General features: G+C 41.9%; 1 protein-coding gene across 2 annotated transcripts in view; it reads left to right on the plus strand.

Moving 5' to 3' along the window:
- The window catches only part of slc9a1 (solute carrier family 9 member A1), a 76,809-nt gene extending 56,561 nt beyond the window's left edge, over positions 1 to 20,248 (plus strand). Inside the window, exons 4-12 of one of the 2 annotated variants that reach the window (XM_062962059.1) lie at positions 4,009 to 4,226; positions 8,632 to 8,834; positions 8,984 to 9,073; positions 10,017 to 10,087; positions 11,739 to 11,912; positions 13,365 to 13,479; positions 15,174 to 15,275; positions 15,618 to 15,690; positions 16,357 to 17,700. In XM_062962059.1, the coding sequence (XP_062818129.1) occupies positions 4,009 to 4,226; positions 8,632 to 8,834; positions 8,984 to 9,073; positions 10,017 to 10,087; positions 11,739 to 11,912; positions 13,365 to 13,479; positions 15,174 to 15,275; positions 15,618 to 15,690; positions 16,357 to 16,370 (1,060 nt within the window). In that variant the 3' untranslated portion in view covers positions 16,371 to 17,700. Of the gene's footprint in view, positions 1 to 4,008; positions 4,227 to 8,631; positions 8,835 to 8,983; positions 9,074 to 10,016; positions 10,088 to 11,738; positions 11,913 to 13,364; positions 13,480 to 15,173; positions 15,276 to 15,617; positions 15,691 to 16,356 lie in introns of both variants that reach the window. The other variant, XM_062962058.1, reaches the window with a different exon arrangement.
- Positions 20,249 to 20,637: the final 389 nt, after the last annotated feature.

The following is a 20,637-nucleotide window of genomic DNA, read 5'->3' on the forward strand; positions in this document are numbered from 1 at the left end:
TCCTGTTGTTTTTCGTCAATGCGACTGTCACCTGGGATGGCAACATCAATGATCCAAACCTTGTTCTTTTCCACAACTGTGATGTCTGGTGTGTTGTGTTCCAGAACTTTGTCAGTCTGGATACGGAAGTCCCACAGTATGTTTGCGTGCTCATTTTCCACAACCTTTGCAGGTTTGTGATCCCACCAGTTCTTAACTGCAGGGAGGTGATACTTGAGGCATACGTTCCAATGAATCATTTGGGCCACATAGTTGTTGTTATTATTATTATTATTATTATTATTATTATTATTATTATTATTATCTACACTGCCATTTGATACCACTTTAACCGGTAGAGAAATGAAGTGTTCCCAAAGCCAAGATGCAAAATGTATTTTCCTATACAAACGTGGTCTCTGTAAGAAAAGCGTGTTGTGCTGGTTCACGGCCACGTACGTCCACTACGGCCTCTCTTCCTGTTTTGTAACCCTGTTTTCTTCGGGTCTGACATAGCAACAGATCCCTGCTAAGCCTGAGCGAGTGAGTCATCATTTGGTTTGGTTGCTAGCGAGGCCGGGATTGTCAGCAGAAACCAGATCGGAAGGAAACCATGTCCCCTACTTGCATGTTTCGGAGCCTGCAAGGAAGGAAGCCGGCCGAAGTTCATTCCAGACGGAATAAAATAAATACAAAACCAAGCATTCAGGAGACCCCGAGTCCCACCTGAAAGGGCCTTAAATGCAGATCCTGTTGTTTTGGTGGACCTTGAAACCCATGCATCCCTTAACCTGATTTCCAAAATCTGAAATAGTCCAATATTATCCGCATGGGTAGCTGGGATAGTGACCTATTTTGCTCTCTGGTGGTTCATTCTACACAAACTTTGCTTCATGCACAAAATTAATGCATACACACACACACACACACACACATATATACTGTATATACTCGAGTATAAGCCTAGTTTTTCAGCCCTTTTTTAAAGACTGAAAAAGGCCCCCTCGGCTTATACTCGGGTGAGGGTCCTGGTTGGCTTATATTTGGGTCAGCTTATACTCGAGAATATATGGTACATTTATTATTTTTCTCTATTATTATTGGTATTATTACATTTATTATTTTTCTCTCTTATTGTTGCTACTATTACATTTATTTTACTCTATTTTTATTATTATTATTATTAATAATAATAATAATAATAATAATACATTTATTATTTCACTCTGATCTTATTATTATTATTATTGCATTTATTATTTTACTCTATTTATTATTACTTGTATTTTTTCCTGTATTATTTATTATTATTATTATTATTATTATTATTATTATTATTATTACATGTATTATTTTACTCTATTGTTATTAAAAGGATACATAAGCACATTTACATTGAAGAAGATGATAATAATGATTTGATCAGAGCTGGACAGACTTATCTTAAATTTGAGCTTGATGTAAATATTCAATAACATTTAACCTACTGATGCCTCAATTAATGTAATTTTATTGGTATCTATTTTTATTTCTGAAATTTACCACCCTCGGCTTATACTGGAGTCAATGTTTTCCCAGTTTTTTTGTGGTAAAATTAGGTGCCTTGGCTTATATTCGAGTCGGCTTATATTCAAGCATATATGGTATTTTGCTTTCTGATGGTTCATTGTACACAAATTTTGTTTCATGCACAAAATTAATGCACACACACACACACATATATATATACAGCATCTATATATATATAGGCACACCGTGTGTATGTGTATGTATATGTATATATATATTTGTGTGTGTGTGTGTGTGTGTATATTTATCTACAGTATATATGTGTGTATGTGTGTGTGCAATAATTTTGTATTTTTTACAAATAAATAAAAAATAAATAATTTTGTATTTGTACAGTATCTATATACACACACACACACAGTGCGTATATATATGTGTGTGTATTTATGTGTGTGTGTGTGTGTGTGTGTGTGTGTGTGTGTATATATATATATATATATATATATATATAGAGTATATATGTGTGCGTGTGCGTGTGTGTATGCATGTGTTAAAGTATGTATGTATGTATGTACCATGAAGGCTGTTGCTAGGTGAAGTAGCTGTCTGTCAGGAACTGGATTATATGGCAGTGTAGACTCATATAATCCAGTTTCTGAGTCCGTATCACCTGCTTTGAACTGGATTATATGGCAGTATAATAATAATAATAATAATAATAATAATAATAATAATAATAATAATAATAACAACAACAACAACAACACTTTATTTATATACCACCCTATCTCCCAGAAGGGACTCAGGGCGGTTTCCAATCATAAGAACAACAAGTGCATTACATAACAGTAGAATAAACATATTATTAAAACAGATAAAACTATACAATTAAGTAAGCAATAAATAACACTTATAGCAACTTGTAGACTCATATAATCCAGTTCAACACAAAAAAAATCTGGATTATATGGCAATGTCGATCCAGCCAAAGTTTCACAAATAGGGACTCCCACAATAACAACAACAACAATTCTTTATTGATTACTCACTTTTGACCATATCAAAACATGTAAAACATACAATACGTACACACTTACGCATACATACAATAAAACCATGTAAAGATACAAAACCTTCCGACCTGCGGCCTAATAACCCGCTCCTAGATAAGTGTACAAATACAGAGTAAAAAAAGGTTAAAATTAGTAATTTCCTAAGGTAAGGTTTGAACGAGGACCAGTTAGGTAAGTAAACGAGGACAGGGGTAAGTAAACAAGTGTCTTGTCCATAGTAAATTTTGAGTTTGGATTTTGCAATAATGTCTCAGCTCTCAGCTTCCATCTTCTCACGAATGGCTCCCACAATAAAAGATTGTGCCATTAGAAAAGTTGGAAAAATGGATTCAGATATAAATATAGTGGAAATATACAAAAATAAACATTATATTTCCTCTATAGTTTCGATTAATTTCAAAAAATAGAACGTATTATTGTTTCTATTTTGAATTAGACACCAAAATCTTCTAAGTGCCTAGGGCAGGGGTCCCCAAACTTTTTAAGCCAAGGGCCGGTCCACAATCCTTCAGACTGTTGAGGGGCCGAATTATCATTTGAAAAAAAATATACGAACAAATTCCTATGCATACTGCACATGTCTTATTTGTAGTGCAACAAGAACAACAACGAAAGAATACAATATTTAAAAATGAAAACAATTTTAACCAACGTAAACCTATCAGGATTTCAATGGAAAGTGTGGGCCTGCTACTGGACAATGAGATAGTCAAGTTAATTAGGGTTGTTGTTGTTGTTGTTGTTGTTGTTGTTGTTGTTGTGTGCCTTCAAGTCATGTCAGACTTTGGCCGAGCCTACGTCTAAAATTAATTATTTATTTACTGCATTTATTTACTACATTTATATCCCACCCTTCTCACCCCGAAGGGGACTCAGAGCAGCTGTATGTACATACAATATATTATATTATTAGCATAACACAATATTAGCGTTATATATTACTATATTGAACTATACCACTATACTATTATATAATATGTAATATATAACATATAATTAATATTATTATATGGTATTACTATTAGTATTATATTGTAAGATAATAATAAGATTATTATCAATATTATATGTATATACAATATATTATATTATTAAAACTGATATAAAATATTATATTATAAAACTGAGGGCGGGGGCCAGGTAAATGACCTTGGAGGGTCATCCAGCCCCCGGGCCTTAGTCTGGGGACCCCTGGCCTAGGGCTTCTAATGATCTTCATCCATTCCTGGGGTCGAGAGCAATTATACAATAATAATGAAAACTATTCAGGAAGCATATTTACGTTCTGTGATTTTCTCTGAAGCTTTTAGCCCTTTGCTCCCTGTTCTAATCTCAGTTGGTAATGGTTGCTGCGGAATGTGGATTTCTATAGCTTTGCAGAAATAAATTAATGATCTGTGTTGTGGTTTCTGTGGCTTTTGGTTGTGCATTCCGCCTTCCTTTGCAGGCTCATTGCTGCCGGGGTGGTGATGCGCCCGTACGTGGAGGCCAACATCTCCCACAAGTCCCACACCACCATCAAGTATTTCCTGAAGATGTGGAGCAGCGTCAGCGAGACCCTCATCTTCATCTTCCTCGGCGTCTCCACCGTCGCCGGGAGGCATCACTGGAACTGGACCTTTGTCATCGGCACCCTCATCTTCTGCCTCATCGCCCGGGTTTTAGGTAGGAACGGGAAAGAACTGCGTTGGGTTTGAAGCCTGGATGCTTCCTTTGCAGGGGAATCCTTGGTTGGCCAGCTTGAATAGCACTGAATAGCCTTGCTGCTTGCAAGCCTGGGCGCTTTCTACCTTGCGGAATCCTTGTTTGGCCAGCTTGAATTGCAATGAATAGCCTTGCTGCTTGCAAGCCTGGCCGCTCTCTACCTTGAGGAATCCTTGTTTGGCCAGGTTGAATAGCACTGAATAGCCTTGCTGCTTGCAAGCCTGGCTGCTTTCTACCTTGCGGAATCCTTGTTTGTCCAGCTTGAATAGCAATGAATAGCCTTGCTGCTTGCAAGCCTGGCCGCTTTCTATCTTGCAGAATCCTTGGTTGGCCAGGTTGAATAGCACTGAATAGCCTTGCTGCTTGCAAGCCTGGGCGCTTTCTACCTTGCGGAATCCTTGTTTGGCCAGCTTGAATAGCAATGAATAGCCTTGCTGCTTGCAAGCCTGGACGCTTTCTACCTTGCGGAATCCTTATTTGGCCAGCTTGAATTGCAATGAATAGCCTTGCTGCTTGCAAGCCTGGACGCTTTATACCTTGCGGAATCCTTGTTTGGCCAGCTTGAATAGCAATGAATAGCCTTGCTGCTTGCAAGCCTGGGCGCTTTCTACCTTGCGGAATCCTTATTTGGCCAGCTTGAATTGCAATGAATAGCCTTGCTGCTTGCAAGCCTGGACGCTTTATACCTTGCGGAATCCTTATTTGGCCAGCTTGAATTGCAATGAATAGCCTTGCTGCTTGCAAGCCTGGACGCTTTCTACCTTGCGGAATCCTTATTTGGCCAGCTTGAATAGCAATGAATAGCCTTGCTGCTTGCAAGCCTGGACGCTTTATACCTTGCGGAATCCTTATTTGGCCAGCTTGAATTGCAATGAATAGCCTTGCTGCTTGCAAGCCTGGACGCTTTATACCTTGCGGAATCCTTATTTGGCCAGCTTGAATTGCAATGAATAGCCTTGCTGCTTGCAAGCCTGGCCGCTTTCTACCTTGCGGAATCCTTATTTGGCCAGCTTGAATAGCAATGAATAGCCTTGCTGCTTGCAAGCCTGGCCGCTCTCTACCTTGCGGAATCCTTATTTGGCCAGCTTGAATTGCAATGAATAGCCTTGCTGCTTGCAAGCCTGGACGCTTTATACCTTGCGGAATCCTTATTTGGCCAGCTTGAATAGCAATGAATAGCCTTGCTGCTTGCAAGCCTGGCCGCTTTCTACCTTGCGGAATCCTTATTTGGCCAGCTTGAATTGCAATGAATAGCCTTGCTGCTTGCAAGCCTGGCCGCTTTCTACCTTGCGGAATCCTTGGTTGGCCAGGTTGAATAGCATTGAAGAGTCTCAGTGCGGCAAGTATGAATGCTGCAATTAGTCACCTTAATTAGCATTTAATGACCTTGCAGCTTCAAAGCCTGGCTAACCTTTTTGCAGCTAATAATAATAATAATAATAATGTATTTTTTTCAGGCATTTAATTTTTGCCTATTTTTGTAAGACGCCTTGAGTCCCCTTGGGTGAGAAAGGCGGGGTAAAAATGCTTTAAATAAATAAATAAAATAAAATAAATAAAACTTTATTTATACTTTGCTCCATCTCCCGAACGACTCGGGACGGCTTACACTGGGACAAGCCCAAAACAGTATTACATCAATAAAAACAGTAACACAATACAATAACACTTCTCACAAAAGTTAAAATAATTCAAACATAGACTGTAATCCCAATCTTTGGAAGAGAGAAATGCCTCTTGCCATGAGAAATTGCAGGATGCTTTGAAGGCATGCATGTGAATGGCTAAAAATGGATGCAGCTGACTTTGGTATGCACAAACACGCTTTCGTCGATGAAGGAAAAATGCCATCTTAGGTCAAACGCAAAAAGAACTGTGCATTAGGCAAACAAAAATACATTAAAAATGCATGTGGATTTCAGAAGTGAGGTGGGAGCCCAGAGTCTTTCAACCAGATACAAAAACAAAGGAGGGGAATCGATTTGGAGAAAGGTTAACTAAAGCAAAACGGAGAGATGTTATGTCTGTATTTTTGGAAGTGGAGCTGAGATTCCGAGTGTAATGATGAAGCAGGAGGAATATTTCTTGCAAAAAATCATAATAACTAGACACTGACATATAACTATCAATTAAAATCATTAAAACCATTAAACATTAAACTACAACATTTAAACACTAAGACGAAGCATTACAAGCATCCAATAATAATAATAATAATAATAATAATAATAATAATAATAATATACAGTAGTCTCACTTATCCAAGCTAAATGGGCCGGCAGAACCTTGGATAAGCGAATATCTTGGATAATAAGGAGGGATTAAGGAAAAGCCTATTAAACATCAAATTAGGTAATGATTTTACAAATTACAAATACAACACATTTGACAGAAAAAGTAGTTCAATACGCAGTAATGTTATGTCGTAATTACTGTATTTACGAATTTAGCACCAAAATATCATGATATATTGAAAACATTGACTACAAAAATGCCTTGGATAATCCAAAACCTTGGATAAGCCAGTCTTGGATAAGTGAGACTCTACTGTAATAATAATGATATAATGTAATAAAACTTAATTTTATACCTCTCAATTGCCTCGAGAGGACTCAGTATACAAACAAGTGTACAAAAAACAATTGTCAAAAACATCATACAACAGCTTAAAACATAGTAAACATAATAAATAACACCATCAGACAGAAACCAAAACATTAAAATGTGCATAGTTAAAAATGTAATCCATAAAATCACGTGATCCGAAAATCGTACACCATGGCCATTCTGATTGTCATTGTACATATTTCTTTGCACTGAGGCTGTTGGGAATTGTGGGAGTTGAAGTCCAAAAAACCTGGAAGACCAAAGTTCGCCCATGCCTGTATTATAGGAACCAAATGGTAGCGTCTTATCTCATCTAGTGGTGGTTTCTTGTTTGTCCAGATAAAATTTGGGCATTTTGAAGGGCAAAGTAAAGGATTCTTAGATCCAAAGGCAATACATGGGATTGAAAACCAAGGACCCATGTGAAAGTGAAAATCCATAATTGAAGTTGTTTTTCTTTACCTGATGGAGGACTCTCGGAACTTAGGTTCTCCAGCATGACTCTGTCGTCAACTTTTGCTGGACGTTGACCATGAATTGCACTGGAGGACCTAGAGCAGTGGTTCTCAACCACTTTTGGCCTTTTAATAATAATAATAATAATAATAATAATAATAATTTTATTCTTATATCCCGCCCCATCTCCCCGGAGGGACTCGGGGCGGCTTACATGGGGCCATGCCCAGACACGACAGCACAAATCAGATAAAACATTAAACCGAGCAGTAAAACTTCAACATGATTAAAAACAGTCATAAAAGTCAATATACACAATAATATTAAAATCCCGATTTGGCCTACAACTCCCAGAAATCCCAGTCAGTTTACCAGCTGTTAGGATTTCTGGGAGTTGAAAGCCAAAACATCTGGAGACCCATAGGTTGAGAACCACTGACCTAAACTCTTAGAGAAGTGCTCTCTCTATGAAATTCTAGGCTTCTGTGATCAACCTCCAACAGAAGTTGATCATAATGTTGAACTGGAGGACCTAGATATTCCCAAAGATAATGTTTTAATCGAATTTGTAAATACCGTATATACTCGAGTATAAGCCGACCCGAATATAAGCCGAGGCATCTAATTTTACCACAAGAAAACTGGGAAAACATTGACTCGAGTATAAGCCGAGGGTGGGAAATTTCAGAAATAAAAATAGATACCAATAAAATTACATTGATCGAGGCACCGGTAGGTTAAATGTTTTTGAATATTTACATCAAGCTCAAATGTCCAACTCTGATCAAATCATTATTCTCATCTTCTTCAATGTAAATGTGCTTCTGTATCCTTTTAATAATAATAATAAAGTAAAATAATACATGTAATAATAATAATAATAAATAGAGTAAAATAATACATGTAGTAATAAATAGAGTAAAATAATAAATATAATAATAATAAGATCAGAGTGAAATAATACATGTATTAATATTAATAATAAAAATAGAATAAAATAAATGTAATAGTAGCAACAATAATAGAGAAAAATAATAAATGTACCATATATTCTCGAGTATAAGTTGACTCAAATATAAGCCAACCAGGACCCTCACCCGAGTATAAGCCGAGGGGGGCTTTTTCAGTCTTAAAAAAAGGGCTGAAAAACTAGGCTTATACTCGAGTATATACAGTAATCAGAAATCAAATCTGCACATTTTGAAGGCCAGCAGCAAGTCTTGCTTCCCATAGGGTCTTGGTATCTGAGAAAATCTCAGCCCTCTTCCATCTCTACACCATCCTTTTCAAACGGTCGTTTCAGGTGTCCTGGGGCTGACCTGGTTCATCAACAAATTCCGCATCGTGAAGTTGACCCCGAAGGACCAGTTCATCATCGCCTACGGCGGCCTGAGAGGAGCCATCGCCTTCTCCCTGGGCTACCTCCTCGAATACGAGCATTTCCCCATGAGGGAGATGTTCCTCACGGCCATCATCACGGTCATCTTCTTCACAGTCTTTGTGCAGGTGGGACTTCAGGGCCTCTCTCTTGGCCAGGAATGGACGAGGCCAGGAGACTAAGGTCTCAGTCACATCAGTTAGTTGTTTTGCAGCAATTGCCTTATATCTTCTGAATGTCATATGGGTGGACATTAAGATGGCTCATCTTTTCACAGGGCATGACCATCCGTCCTTTGGTGGACCTTCTAGCCGTGAAAAAAAAGCAGGAGACCAAGCGGTCCATCAATGAGGAAATCCACACTCAGGTGAGGCTTTGGTTCATCTTGGTGGTGAGTGAGTGTAAACCACATGCTTCTTAGTGGACATTTTAGATCATTTCAGGGAGAAAAACTTTTGAAACATTTCACAAAATTGTTTTTGATCTCTTTGGAGAGTTTGGTGTCTCCAAATTGGATGGATGGATGGATCAATGGATGGATGGATGAATAGATGGATGGCTAGATGGATGGATGGATGGATGGATGAATGGATGGATGGATGGATGGATGAATGGATGGATGGCTAGATGGATGGATGGATCGATAGGATGGATGGCTAGATGGATGGGTGGGTGGGTGGATGGATGAATGGATGGATGGATGGCTAGATGGATGGATGGATGGATGGATGGATGGATGGATAGATGAATGGATGGATGGCTGGATGGATGGATGGATGGATGGATGGATGGATGGATGGATGGGTAAATGGTTGGATGGTTGGATGGATGGATAGATAGATGGATGGATGGATGGATGGATAGATAGATAGATCGATCATTACCCCGTGAATGCTATTCCCAAGGGTATAGAACAGGCTCTCCATAAGTCTGAGTTAGCTTGAAGACACAGAAGAGCAACCATGAGACACACTTCACAGTGTTGGTAATAATTTTTATAGGGCTTGTAAAACTAAAGATAAGACTTAATAGTAGCCTGAAGTTTTACACTTAAGTGTACATGTTTGTTGTATTCCAAAGACATAATTGCTTTCACTTCAATAGTCTTTGAAACAAGACTCGTGTGCCACCCTGGGGCCTACATGGGCACTACACTGAATTACAAACAACAGTCCATGTGGAAATGCCTATCAGGTGGAAAATGACTGTCTGCCAACATCTAGCTTCTGTGGTTAAATGTGGAAGAAACTGAACTGAGATAATGCAGATGGTAAATGAGAAACAAATGTACATTTCTTCTATTTAAATAGTTCTTGGATCACCTTCTGACAGGGATTGAAGATATCTGTGGCCACTATGGTCACCATCACTGGAAAGACAAGTAAGAATATGCCTCCTTTCCCTTCTCCTTGTCTCGGTCAGCAGACTTTTACAGTCTTTTAACAAAAGTAATAATAATATAATAATAATAATACACTTTATTTATATTCTTCTCTGTCTCCCGGAAGGACTCAGAGCAGATTACAACATACATAGATAGATAAACATTCAATGCCTTTAATATAGTGAAATAACAATGACATATGAATACACAGAACAAAGATAAAGGCCTTTCATCCCTGGCTTTTTGGAGGCGGTGCTCAACTCCGGCCATGGGGAGGTGCTCTTGGTCCATTTCCAAGCCAAGGAGCCTGTTGTCCAGAGACTCCTCCTGGTTGTGTTGCCGGCATGGCTGCATGGACACCTTTATTACCTTCCTGCCGAAGCAGTATCTATTGATCTATTCACATTTAGATGGTTTCGAACCGCTAGGTTGGCAGGAGCTAGGGCTAACAATGGGATCTCACCGTGACCCGCGGCTTTGAGCTGCCAACCTTTAGGTCAACGGATTCAACAGTTCAATGGTTTGACCCATCACGGCACAGTTTTCAAACTGAATTATATTTTAGAAATATTTTTTTAATTAACATGGTTAATAGTTCAGTTCGGTCTGAATATTGATTTTTGGTATGTTTTTGATTCTTATCTTTTTAACGTGTAACACTGAATTCCAGTTTTGGGGAAATGCAGGATATACATGAAGATGATGATAATGATGATAATGAGTCATAAAAGTCAGTCCTCAAACTGCAGAGGGATAACTGTAGTAGTAGTCCTAATGATGATACAGTAGAGTTCCAGTTATCCGTCGTACCGTATTATCCGACATGCCAGGCCAAGCCGTGTGACCCAGGGTGCTTTTTGGAAGGACGAGACGTGGCTGGCACAGACTTTCCCTCCCGGCAAGCACCCAGTGCTGGGGAGAGGCCCACCATGCATTGCTAGGCTCTAACACGCAGTGAGCCTCTCCAAAGTGTTGGGTTCTTGCCTGGATGGAAACGTCTTGTCCCTCCGGTAAGCACCCAGCACTTTGGAGAAGCCCAGTGTGTGTTGCTAGGCAGCAACATGCACCAGGCTTCTCTAAACTGGGTGCTTGCCGGAGGGACCAGACTTTTCCCTCCAGCAAGTACCCGGCTTGCCGAGAGGGATAATAGGGCCTCCCTATTATCCAACAGTTCCTGTTATCCAACATACCGTATTATCCGACATGCCAGGCCAAGCCGCATGGCCCAGGGTACTTTCTGGAGGGACAAGAAGCAGCTGGTGCAGACCTTCCCTCCCGGCAAGCACCCAGCACTGGGGAGAGGCCCACTGTGCATTGCTAGGCAGCAACACACAGCAGGTTTCTCCAAAGTGTCGGGTGCTTGCCCGGATGGAAAAGTCTTGTCCCTCTGGTAAGCACCCGGTACTTTGGAGAAGCCCGGTGCATGTTGCTAGGGCTTCTGTAAACCAGGTGCTTGCCGGAGGGACGAGACTCTTCCCTCTAGCAAGCACCCAGCTTGCCGAGAGGGATAATAGGGCCTTCCTATTATCCAACAGTTCTGGTTATCCGACATTCTGCCCGCCCGTTTATGTCGGACAACCGGAACTCTACTGTAATAATATTAATGCCGTATTTTCTGCTCGCTCACCATCATCTTCCTTCCGCCAAGGTTGAACCGCTTCAACAAGAAGTACGTGAAGAAGTGCCTCATTGCCGGGGAACGATCTAAAGAGCCCCAACTAATTGCCTTTTATCACAAGATGGAGATGAAACAAGCCATTGAGTTGGTGGAAAGCGGCGGAATGGGCAAGATTCCTTCTGCCGTCTCCACAGTCTCCATGCAGTGAGTACCAAGAACGTAGACGATAGGGATTCTGGACCATTAAAAGGAGGAAGAGGGGGAAATCGAGTGCTTTTTGGGGTTCAGCTTGTGCATGTTAGTCTTGCCATGAATCCCGGCAGCAAACTAGTAAAGTCAGTTGGAGTTGGAGATGTTAGTGGACAGTGAAGGAGAGAATAACACCAAATATTCCTTAGTGGGTTCATGGCAGAGGTGAGGTATGAAACAAGATGTTCCTGATTTCTGAAATATGTACCGTATATACTCTACTATAAGCCGACCCAAATATAAGCCAAGGCACCTAATTTTACCACAAAAAAACCTGGGAAAACATTGACTCCAGTATAAGCTGAGAGTGGTAAATTTCAGAAATGAAAACAGATACCAATAAAACTACATTAATTTAGGCATCGGTAGTTTAAATGTTTTCGAATCTTTACATCAAACTGTATTTAAGATATGACTGTTCAACTCTGATTAAATCATTATTTTCATCTTCCTCAATGTAAATGTGCTTATGTGTCCTTTTAATAATAAAAGAGTGAAATAATAAATGTAATAATATTGATAATGATAAATGCCGTAAAATAATAAATCTAATAATAAATAGAGTAAAATAACAAATATATTACAGTAGAGTCTCACTTATCCAACGTTCTGGATTATCCAACGCATTTTTGTAGTCAATGTTTTCAATATATTGTGATATTTTGGTGCTAAATTCATAAATACAGTAATTACTACATAGCATTACTGCGTATTGAACTACTTTTTCTGCCAAATTTGTTGTCTAACATGATGTTTTGGTGCTTAATTTGTAAAATCATAACCTAATTTGATGTTTAATAGGCTTTTCCTTAATGCCTCCTTATTATCCAACATATTTGCTTATCCAACATTCTGCCGGCCCGTTTATGTTGGATAAGTGAGACTCTACTGTATTAATAAAAACAGTGTAAAATAAATGTAAAAGTAACAACAATAATAGAGTAAAATAATAAGTAATAATAATAATAATAATAATTAATAAATAGAGTAAAATAATAAATGTAACAATACCAATAATAATAGAGAAAAGTAATAAATATACCATATATACATATATAAGCTGACCTGAATATAAGCCCACCAGGACCCTCACCCGGTTATAAGCCGAGGAGGTTTTTTTCAGTCCTAAAAAAGGGCTGAAAAACTAGGCTTATACTCGAGTATATACAGTATATTCTAGAAAGAAAACCAATTGAGAGAGACATAATTGGTATCTGCAGGGGATACATGATTGGACCTCAAGTCATGTTTACTTTGCAGTGATGAGTCACAAAATCATGCAAAATACAAGCGACATAGTTGGGGACAATCACTCACTGTGTTCTGTTTGAAAGAGCATCTCTTCTAAAAACTGCCTTATAAAGATACTGCCTAATGTGACCCCCTGCTGTTCTCTGAATCTTGCAGGAACATCAACCCCAAAACCTTGCCGGTGGAGCGCATCTTGCCAGCTCTCTCGAAGGACAAGGAGGAAGAGATCAGGAAGATCCTGCGCACCAATTTGCAAAAGACGAGACAGAGGGTAAGGCAAGGACATTATTACTCCTATAGTTTGATAAAACTAGGTAGATCGGAGTCTTTCCAGTGTTTTTCTTCTTGCAGGATCATTTTTCCCATCTATACAGAACCTAATTCTTGCAACTAAACAAAAATATGTGAGTTAATAGGCAATCTTGGCCCGTGATAAAGCAAATAGATAATTGTATTGTCGAAGGCTTTCATGGATGGAATCACTGGGTTTCTGTGAGTCTTTCGGGCTGTATGGCCATGTTCCAGAAGCTTTCTTTCCTAATGTTTTGCCCACGTCTGTGGCAGGCATCCTCCGTTGTAAGGTTGCCACAGATGTGGGTGAAACATCAGGAGAGAAAGCTTCTGGAACATGGCCATACAGCCCAAAAGACTCACAACAATCCAAATGGATCATTGATTTGTTGCGAAGACAAATGTCAAGGATGGGAAACATGTCTTAATCCAGATGTTGTTAGACTCCAATTTCCATCTGCTTCACCATCTTTGCAGCTAGTAATGACACATCTGGAGTCCAGAGGTTGTCCGCTTGGATGACTAGTTGAGTAGAAGATGGGCAATAACTGGCCAGGCTGAGGATGGATCTTAAAGATCATGAGATAGGAGAGATCAACCCTTGCATATGGAGCAATGGCAGCCCAGATGACAACAGCAGCAAGGCGTGGGCCACAGAAACCCATGCACTTAACATGGACTTCTTGATCTGTGCAGCCTAAAAGAAAATGAATAGTAGCTCTATTGTCTCTATTTCAATGGTGGAATAATAAAAAGTTGGAATCTCACATCATCTGGAGGGTTTTGGACATTGCATCTGTTGTACCTGTCTGCTTTTCCCAGATGTTATTTGTATTTAACTCCCTTGATGTTGTGACTCAGTTAAGAGTCTCAGAGTGACTCTGATGGGGATTGTGGGATTCAGGTTCCTGATGTTCAAGATGATGGGATTCAGGTTCAAGATGACTCTGATGGGAATTATGGGATTCATGTTCAGAGTGTCCCTGCTGTGAGAGATGAGGAGCAGGGAGGCATTTCCATGGCAGGGAATGGGGTTGTTGATACTGGAGATGATACCGAAGCTAGCCAGGTGCAAAGGGAGGACAGCTCCCAGTTAGACAGCATGCAGACAGAGGCTGCTGCTAACGAGCTGTCTGGCCTTGATGAAACGGCATCTCTGGATCGAGCTGGCCGTTTGGAATTCCGGGTTCGCAGGAGTGTTAGAATAGCAAACAAGAGAGAGGTCAGAGGCCAAAGAAATGCATTCATTCTATGCAGAGAATATTAAAGGGTGTGCTGAGAGAGAAACCTTTGTCAAAAGCAACGTCCCGTTTGAGTGCAAGCTCTTGCTTTCCCGGATTATCTTGCAGCTTTGTGTATTCAAGTTCATCGGACTTTGTCATGCATTATTGGTACCTTGTTTTATGCCTGATGTTTTCTTGGATTATTCTTTATAGCCTTGGTTTTGCAACAATCTTTGGGATCTTTACTTTTGCTTTTTATGAACTATTTATTTCCTATTTCCTAATAAACTGCAAAAGACTTCAACCTGTGCGCAGCCTGGTGTATTTAGCAAGGTGAAACTAACCTGAGATGCGACAGTTGAGATTGTCCTCAAATGGCGGGTGAGTTTTTGTGCATATGTATATGTGTGCTCTCGCCACACATGTCTAATCTGTTTGAGTTTCTTCCTAGTTACGGTCATATAACCGGCACACCTTGGTGGCGGATCCTTATGAGGAAGCCTGGAACCAGATGTTGCTGAGGAGGCAGAAGGCACGGCAGCTGGAGCAGAAGGTGGGCGACGGGAAGTTTGGGATTTAGACCCAAAGGGAGGTTGATGGCTTTGGGGAATGTAGTCCGAATTTACGGTCTGCTTCAACAGTTGCCTGTTGGCATAATGTGAGTGTGCACTAAATATTTCCTGGCTTTCAAAGGCACAGCTTTGAGAAATAACTATATTTGGGTGCTTAAACTGAATGAATAAAATTGAATTCAGAGCGTAGAGTTTGCAAAGAGGATGACGAAGTCAGGCTCAAGGAGGCTGACCTTGTTTACGCCGTGGAGAAAGAGCAGACAGCTGCCTTGCATGGATGTCGAAGAGCCTTTCGTAAACGCCTGCCTTGTTTCTGATTCCAGATCAACAACTATCTGACAGTGCCGGCACACAAAATCGACTCGCCGACCATGTCAAGAGCACGCATTGGCTCAGGTGAGGAGAAGGACTATTATTAGAAATGATTTCCATCAGAGACCATTTGGGAACAAAGGTTTAGGTCAATACTTTAATGCCAGGAATGGGTTTGCTCTGGATTTGGGCTGTTTTCGAACATTATCCCAACTCTTCTTGAGCTATACCAGGCATGGGCCAACTTTGACCCTCCAGGTATTTTGGACTTCAACTCCCAAAATTCCCAACAACCTACCCTATCCCCAAACGTCTCCAGAACTCATTTTTAACCTGCAGTATCATATTGTAGTTCCTGAGTGTGGGCACAAACACAAGGGATATGGTACATCCAGGCCTGTAGCGAGGGGGGAGGGGGGGGGGTTAGGGGTTCAACCCCCCCCCCCCCGAAATTTTTCAAGTTATAAAAAAAATCTCATTTACTCATGAATTTTAACTGGTTAACCAAATCCCCATGCTAAGTCTATGAGATGCAAAACATTAAGAGTCCCTCCAGGCACTATCTCAAGCAGATATTGACAAGTTTGTAGCGGGGAGGGGTATGTGCTAGGGGTTCAACCCCCCCCCCCCCCCCCGAAATTTTCAAAACCCCTCCCGAAATTTTTTTCTGGCTACGGCCCTGGGTACATCTAAAAGATCTTTGCAACAGATGGGTTCTCCTGCTAGCTCTCTCTTCTTTCTCTTGACCAGACCCTTGCCTCTAAATAGGACTGCTGCTCCTCTCCTTAGCAGGTAATGCAACCAAACCCAACTGTGGTCTGTACAAGCGTACCCACCCACCCACTCTTTCCTTAAGCCAAGAATGGATCCTAGCTGTATCCTAATGTAGCTTCTCTATCTCTTTAGTTTCCTCTTCCTTCTCTCCCTTCATTCTGAACACAGTGTGAGGTCCTGTGTCCCTTTGTATTAGTCTAGCGCTGTGAACTTCCAGATGGTGTGCTGAATGAGCCGACCAGCCTGCTACTGAGAATTTCCTGTGGACGAGAAACATTGAATACACTTAAAGGCTCCTACGTTGCTTACGTTGCTTGATATCCAGACGTAGCTTCTAAAAGAACATAAAAATAAGCACCTATAACATTTTAATTAAAAGTCGTGATCCTTGGATGTCAGGTATTGTTGTGGTTCAGTCTGATGATGATTTGGGTTTATGCAGGTTGACCAAGGAAATGTTGAAGACTCTGAATTGTCATAAAGGACGCAGGCTAGCAGGGAAGCTGAAGTTAGTGATAAGGGTGACCTTTCACAAGATTTAGAACATCAACAAAGTCCAGGTGGCTCGGGCAGTGAGTCAGAGGAGTCTTCCTTAGATAGAGACACAAGGTTAAGGTTAAGAGTTTGCCCCAGGCGTTCTGTGAGAATAGCTAGTAAACGTGTGGGAACCCAAGGTCAGAGGAATGCTTTCTTAGCTTGTAAGTATGGTTAAATAGGGAGAAACAGGGAAAGATTTCAGATAAAGCAATGTTGATTTTGGAAGCTTAATTCCTACCTTGTCTCTATTCATGGAAAAAAGATTCTTGCTTTTGATCATGCCTAGATTCTGTGTTTGGATTGTATTTTGGAGTTCACGCTACCTTGTTTTTCAGGACTGATTTGCTATATTAAAGACTTTGAACTATTTTCTACAGAGACTTTGAACTATATTCTGCAGAGACTTTGAACTATATTCTGCAGATTGCATTTGCAATTAGATTACTGCTTTCTTTACTGCTTTTTATTCAGACTTTGCTATCTTTTATCAATAAACTGAAAAGCCAAGTCTGCTGTTGTGGAGTGTGTGTTAAGAGCAAGGTAAACCAGCAATGAGGTGCATCAGGTATTTGGGAAAGGATAGCATTGTTGTTTTGACTGCTCTTCTCTCCATTGGTGTTGACCTTCTCTCTCCTTCTCCAGACCCTCTCGCTTATGACCCCAAGCCGGGTTCGGAGAACCTCCCCATCATCACCATCGACCCGGCCTCCCCGCAGTCTCCGGAGTCTGTCGACCTGGTGAACGAGGCGCTGAAGGGGATGAGCCGCCTCCCGCCGTCCCCGGAGGAGGAGGAGGACGAGGCCGGGCTGGTGATGAGAGCCAAGGAGCCCTCCTCCCCGGGCACCGACGACGTCTTCACCCCGGGGACTGGGGACAGCCCCAGCAACCAGCGGATGATGCGGTGCCTGAGTGACCCTGGGCCGAGGCCCGACCCCGAGGAGGGGGAGCCCTTCATCCCCAAAGGGCAGTGAGCCCCCAAATGCACTACTTGACGGGACTGGTCGGGGGAGCTTCCTGCACGTTCACACAGACACAGACAACTCTCTCTCGTACATATCCATCACAGACGCTCTCCTCTCCTCTCTTGCTTTCTCTTCTCTCACTCAGTGTCTCTCCAATCATTTCTGTCTCTGCTTCTGTTTTTGGTCTTTCATTTTGGAAACTTTGCAAGAGCGCCCCCAAGTGGGTAGGTTTGTGAAGGCAGGGAAAAAAACGAAAAGTCAGTCTCCTCTCATTGAAATAGTGTCTTGCCCAGGATTAGGCGTGCTTTACTCTGCTGAGGTCTCCTGCAATGCCAATGAAACCTCTTGTCCATTTGCACTTCAGAGAGCCAGTTTTGATCGTGGTTGGTTGGTTGTTGTTGTCCAAAACACACCAGAAAAGCTGGAGAAACGTTGTTAACGTCCGGATTGAGCAGAGATCGTGGCTAGATTGTTGAACCCTGTGGAGTGATCATTCCTGGGCAGACATGTCCAAGGCAAGTCATGACACTGGATTTGTATGAGAGTCTGAGTTTGGCTTCAGCTCACCTGCTCTGCGTTAGTGTAACATCTGCCGGAGTTCATGTTGTGGCAGTAAGAGGCTTCCAAGCTCCTCCCAAAAAAAAAAACAATTTCTGGAATCTCTGTGTCACTGAGGCTCCGTGCCCAGTGGATATCCGTAGCCGTATTTTTAAATAGCCCTTCCAGCTTGGAAAGAGTTTGGGATTGTAACCTCTCACTCCGTCAGAAATGCCGTTGTCATCCGACACAACTTTCTAAATTGGGCGATGCTTGGAGCACGGCTTGGAATAGTTGCTGCATTGGGCGACAGGTCTCACAATCCTAAAACCAGCATGGCCCTGGTGACTTTTCCAAGCGGTAGGTTGGAGAGCAGCTTTCGAATTAGAAGATTTCTTCAAAAACACTTCCATGGAGCCATACCTTCTTTTAGTCTTTCAAAGGTCTTTTAGTTTGTTGTTTTCTGCTCTGTTCTTGGTTGTTTTTGTCACTTTCCTCTAATCCAGGCATGGGCAAACTAAGGTTTGGGGCCCTGGATGCTTACCTCAGGCCCTCCTTATTTTCCTTGTTCTCTTGGCAGAAGGACAAGGAGGTCCACCTTGTCTTTATGCCAAAAAGATGTGGGAGGAAGGCACGTAGTAGTTGAGAGCTCTCTGGAGCGCTCTCAGCCACCTTGTGTCTTGCTCTCCTCCCAGTATAAGGACGGTGCGAGCGGTCCCATCCATATGCCGGGAGGATTGCCCTAGGAAGGCACACTGCGACTGAGAGCTATCCGGAGCATTCTCAACCACCTTGTGTCTTGCTGTCCTCCCGGAATAAGGACAGTTCAAGCAGCCCCATCCATATGCAGGGAGGACTGCTCTAGGAAGGCATACTGTGGCTGAGAGCTCTCCGGAACACTCTCAGCCACCTTGTGTCTTGCTCTCCTCCCGGAATAAGGACAGTTCAAGCAGCCCCATCCATATGCCGGGAGGACTGCTCTAGGAAGGCATACTGTGGCTGAGAGCTCTCCGGAACACTCTCAACCACCTTGTGTCTTGCTGTCCTCCCGGAATAAGGACAGTTCAAGCAGCCCCATCCATATGCAGGGAGGACTGCTCTAGGAAGGCATACTGTGGCTGAGAGCTCTCCGGAACACTCTCAGCCACCTTGTGTCTTGCTCTCCTCCTGGAATAAGGACAGTTCAAGCAGCCCCATCTATATGCCGGGAGGACTGCTTTAGGAAGGCACGCGGTGACTGAGAGCTCTCCGGAGCACTCTCAGCCACCTTGCTCTCTCCTGGAATAAGAACAATACGAGCAGCCCTGTCCATGTGCCGGGAGGACTGCTCTAGGAAGGCACGTGGTGACTGAGAGCTTTCCGGAGCACTCTTAACCACCTTGTGTCTTGCTCTCCTCCCAGCATAAGGTTGTTGAGAGCAGCCTCATCCATATGCCGGGAGGACTGCTCTAGGAAGGCATGCTGCGGCTGAGAGCTCTCCGGAGCACTCTTAGCCACCTTGTGTCTTGCTCTCCTCCCGGAGTAACGATGGTACGAGCGGTCCCACCCTTATGCAGGGAGGAGTGCTCTAGGAAGGCATGCTGTGGCTGAGAGCTTTCTGGAGCTCTAGACTGAAGTCTGAAGGTGTCCTTCAACAAGAGGGTTGATCTTACTCCAGATTTGGTGACCTTGCTGTTAAATCTGTCCTGAGTGCATGCCTCTCTCTCCTTCGCAAGACCATCTAGGTCAGGCATGGGCAAACTTGGGCCCTCCGGGTGTTTTGGACTTCAACTCCCACCATTCCTAACAGCCGGTAGGCTGTTAGGAATGGTGGGAGTTGAAGTCCAAAACACCCGGAGGGCCCAAGTTTGCCCATGCCTGACCTAGGTTTGTATGCAGAGTAGAATTGCCTCTTTTGGATCATATGTTCTCTTGCTGATCACTCCACATGATCTCTCAAGGCATTTTGTTGACCAAAGATGACTACATGGCTGTACATAAGGAATTTCCGCATTATTATTATTATTGTTGTTATTTTTTTAGAAGACAGGGTATCTCTTTCGTAAAAGGTGATGAACGATTCCTCAAAAGGGCAATGGGATATTATTAAAGAAACTCACTGTCCCTGCTCTGGCTCAGGGAAGAAACGCTACGTTCTCGCTCTTTCTCTCTCTTGAACCAAAAGCTTTAATATGTTCTCTCTCCTTGTTTTTGGCTCAGAGACGTTGTTCCTTCTCAGTTC

This window comes from Anolis carolinensis, unplaced genomic scaffold, assembly GCF_035594765.1.
Source record: "Anolis carolinensis isolate JA03-04 unplaced genomic scaffold, rAnoCar3.1.pri scaffold_10, whole genome shotgun sequence".
Classification (NCBI taxonomy): Eukaryota; Metazoa; Chordata; class Lepidosauria; order Squamata; family Dactyloidae; genus Anolis; species Anolis carolinensis.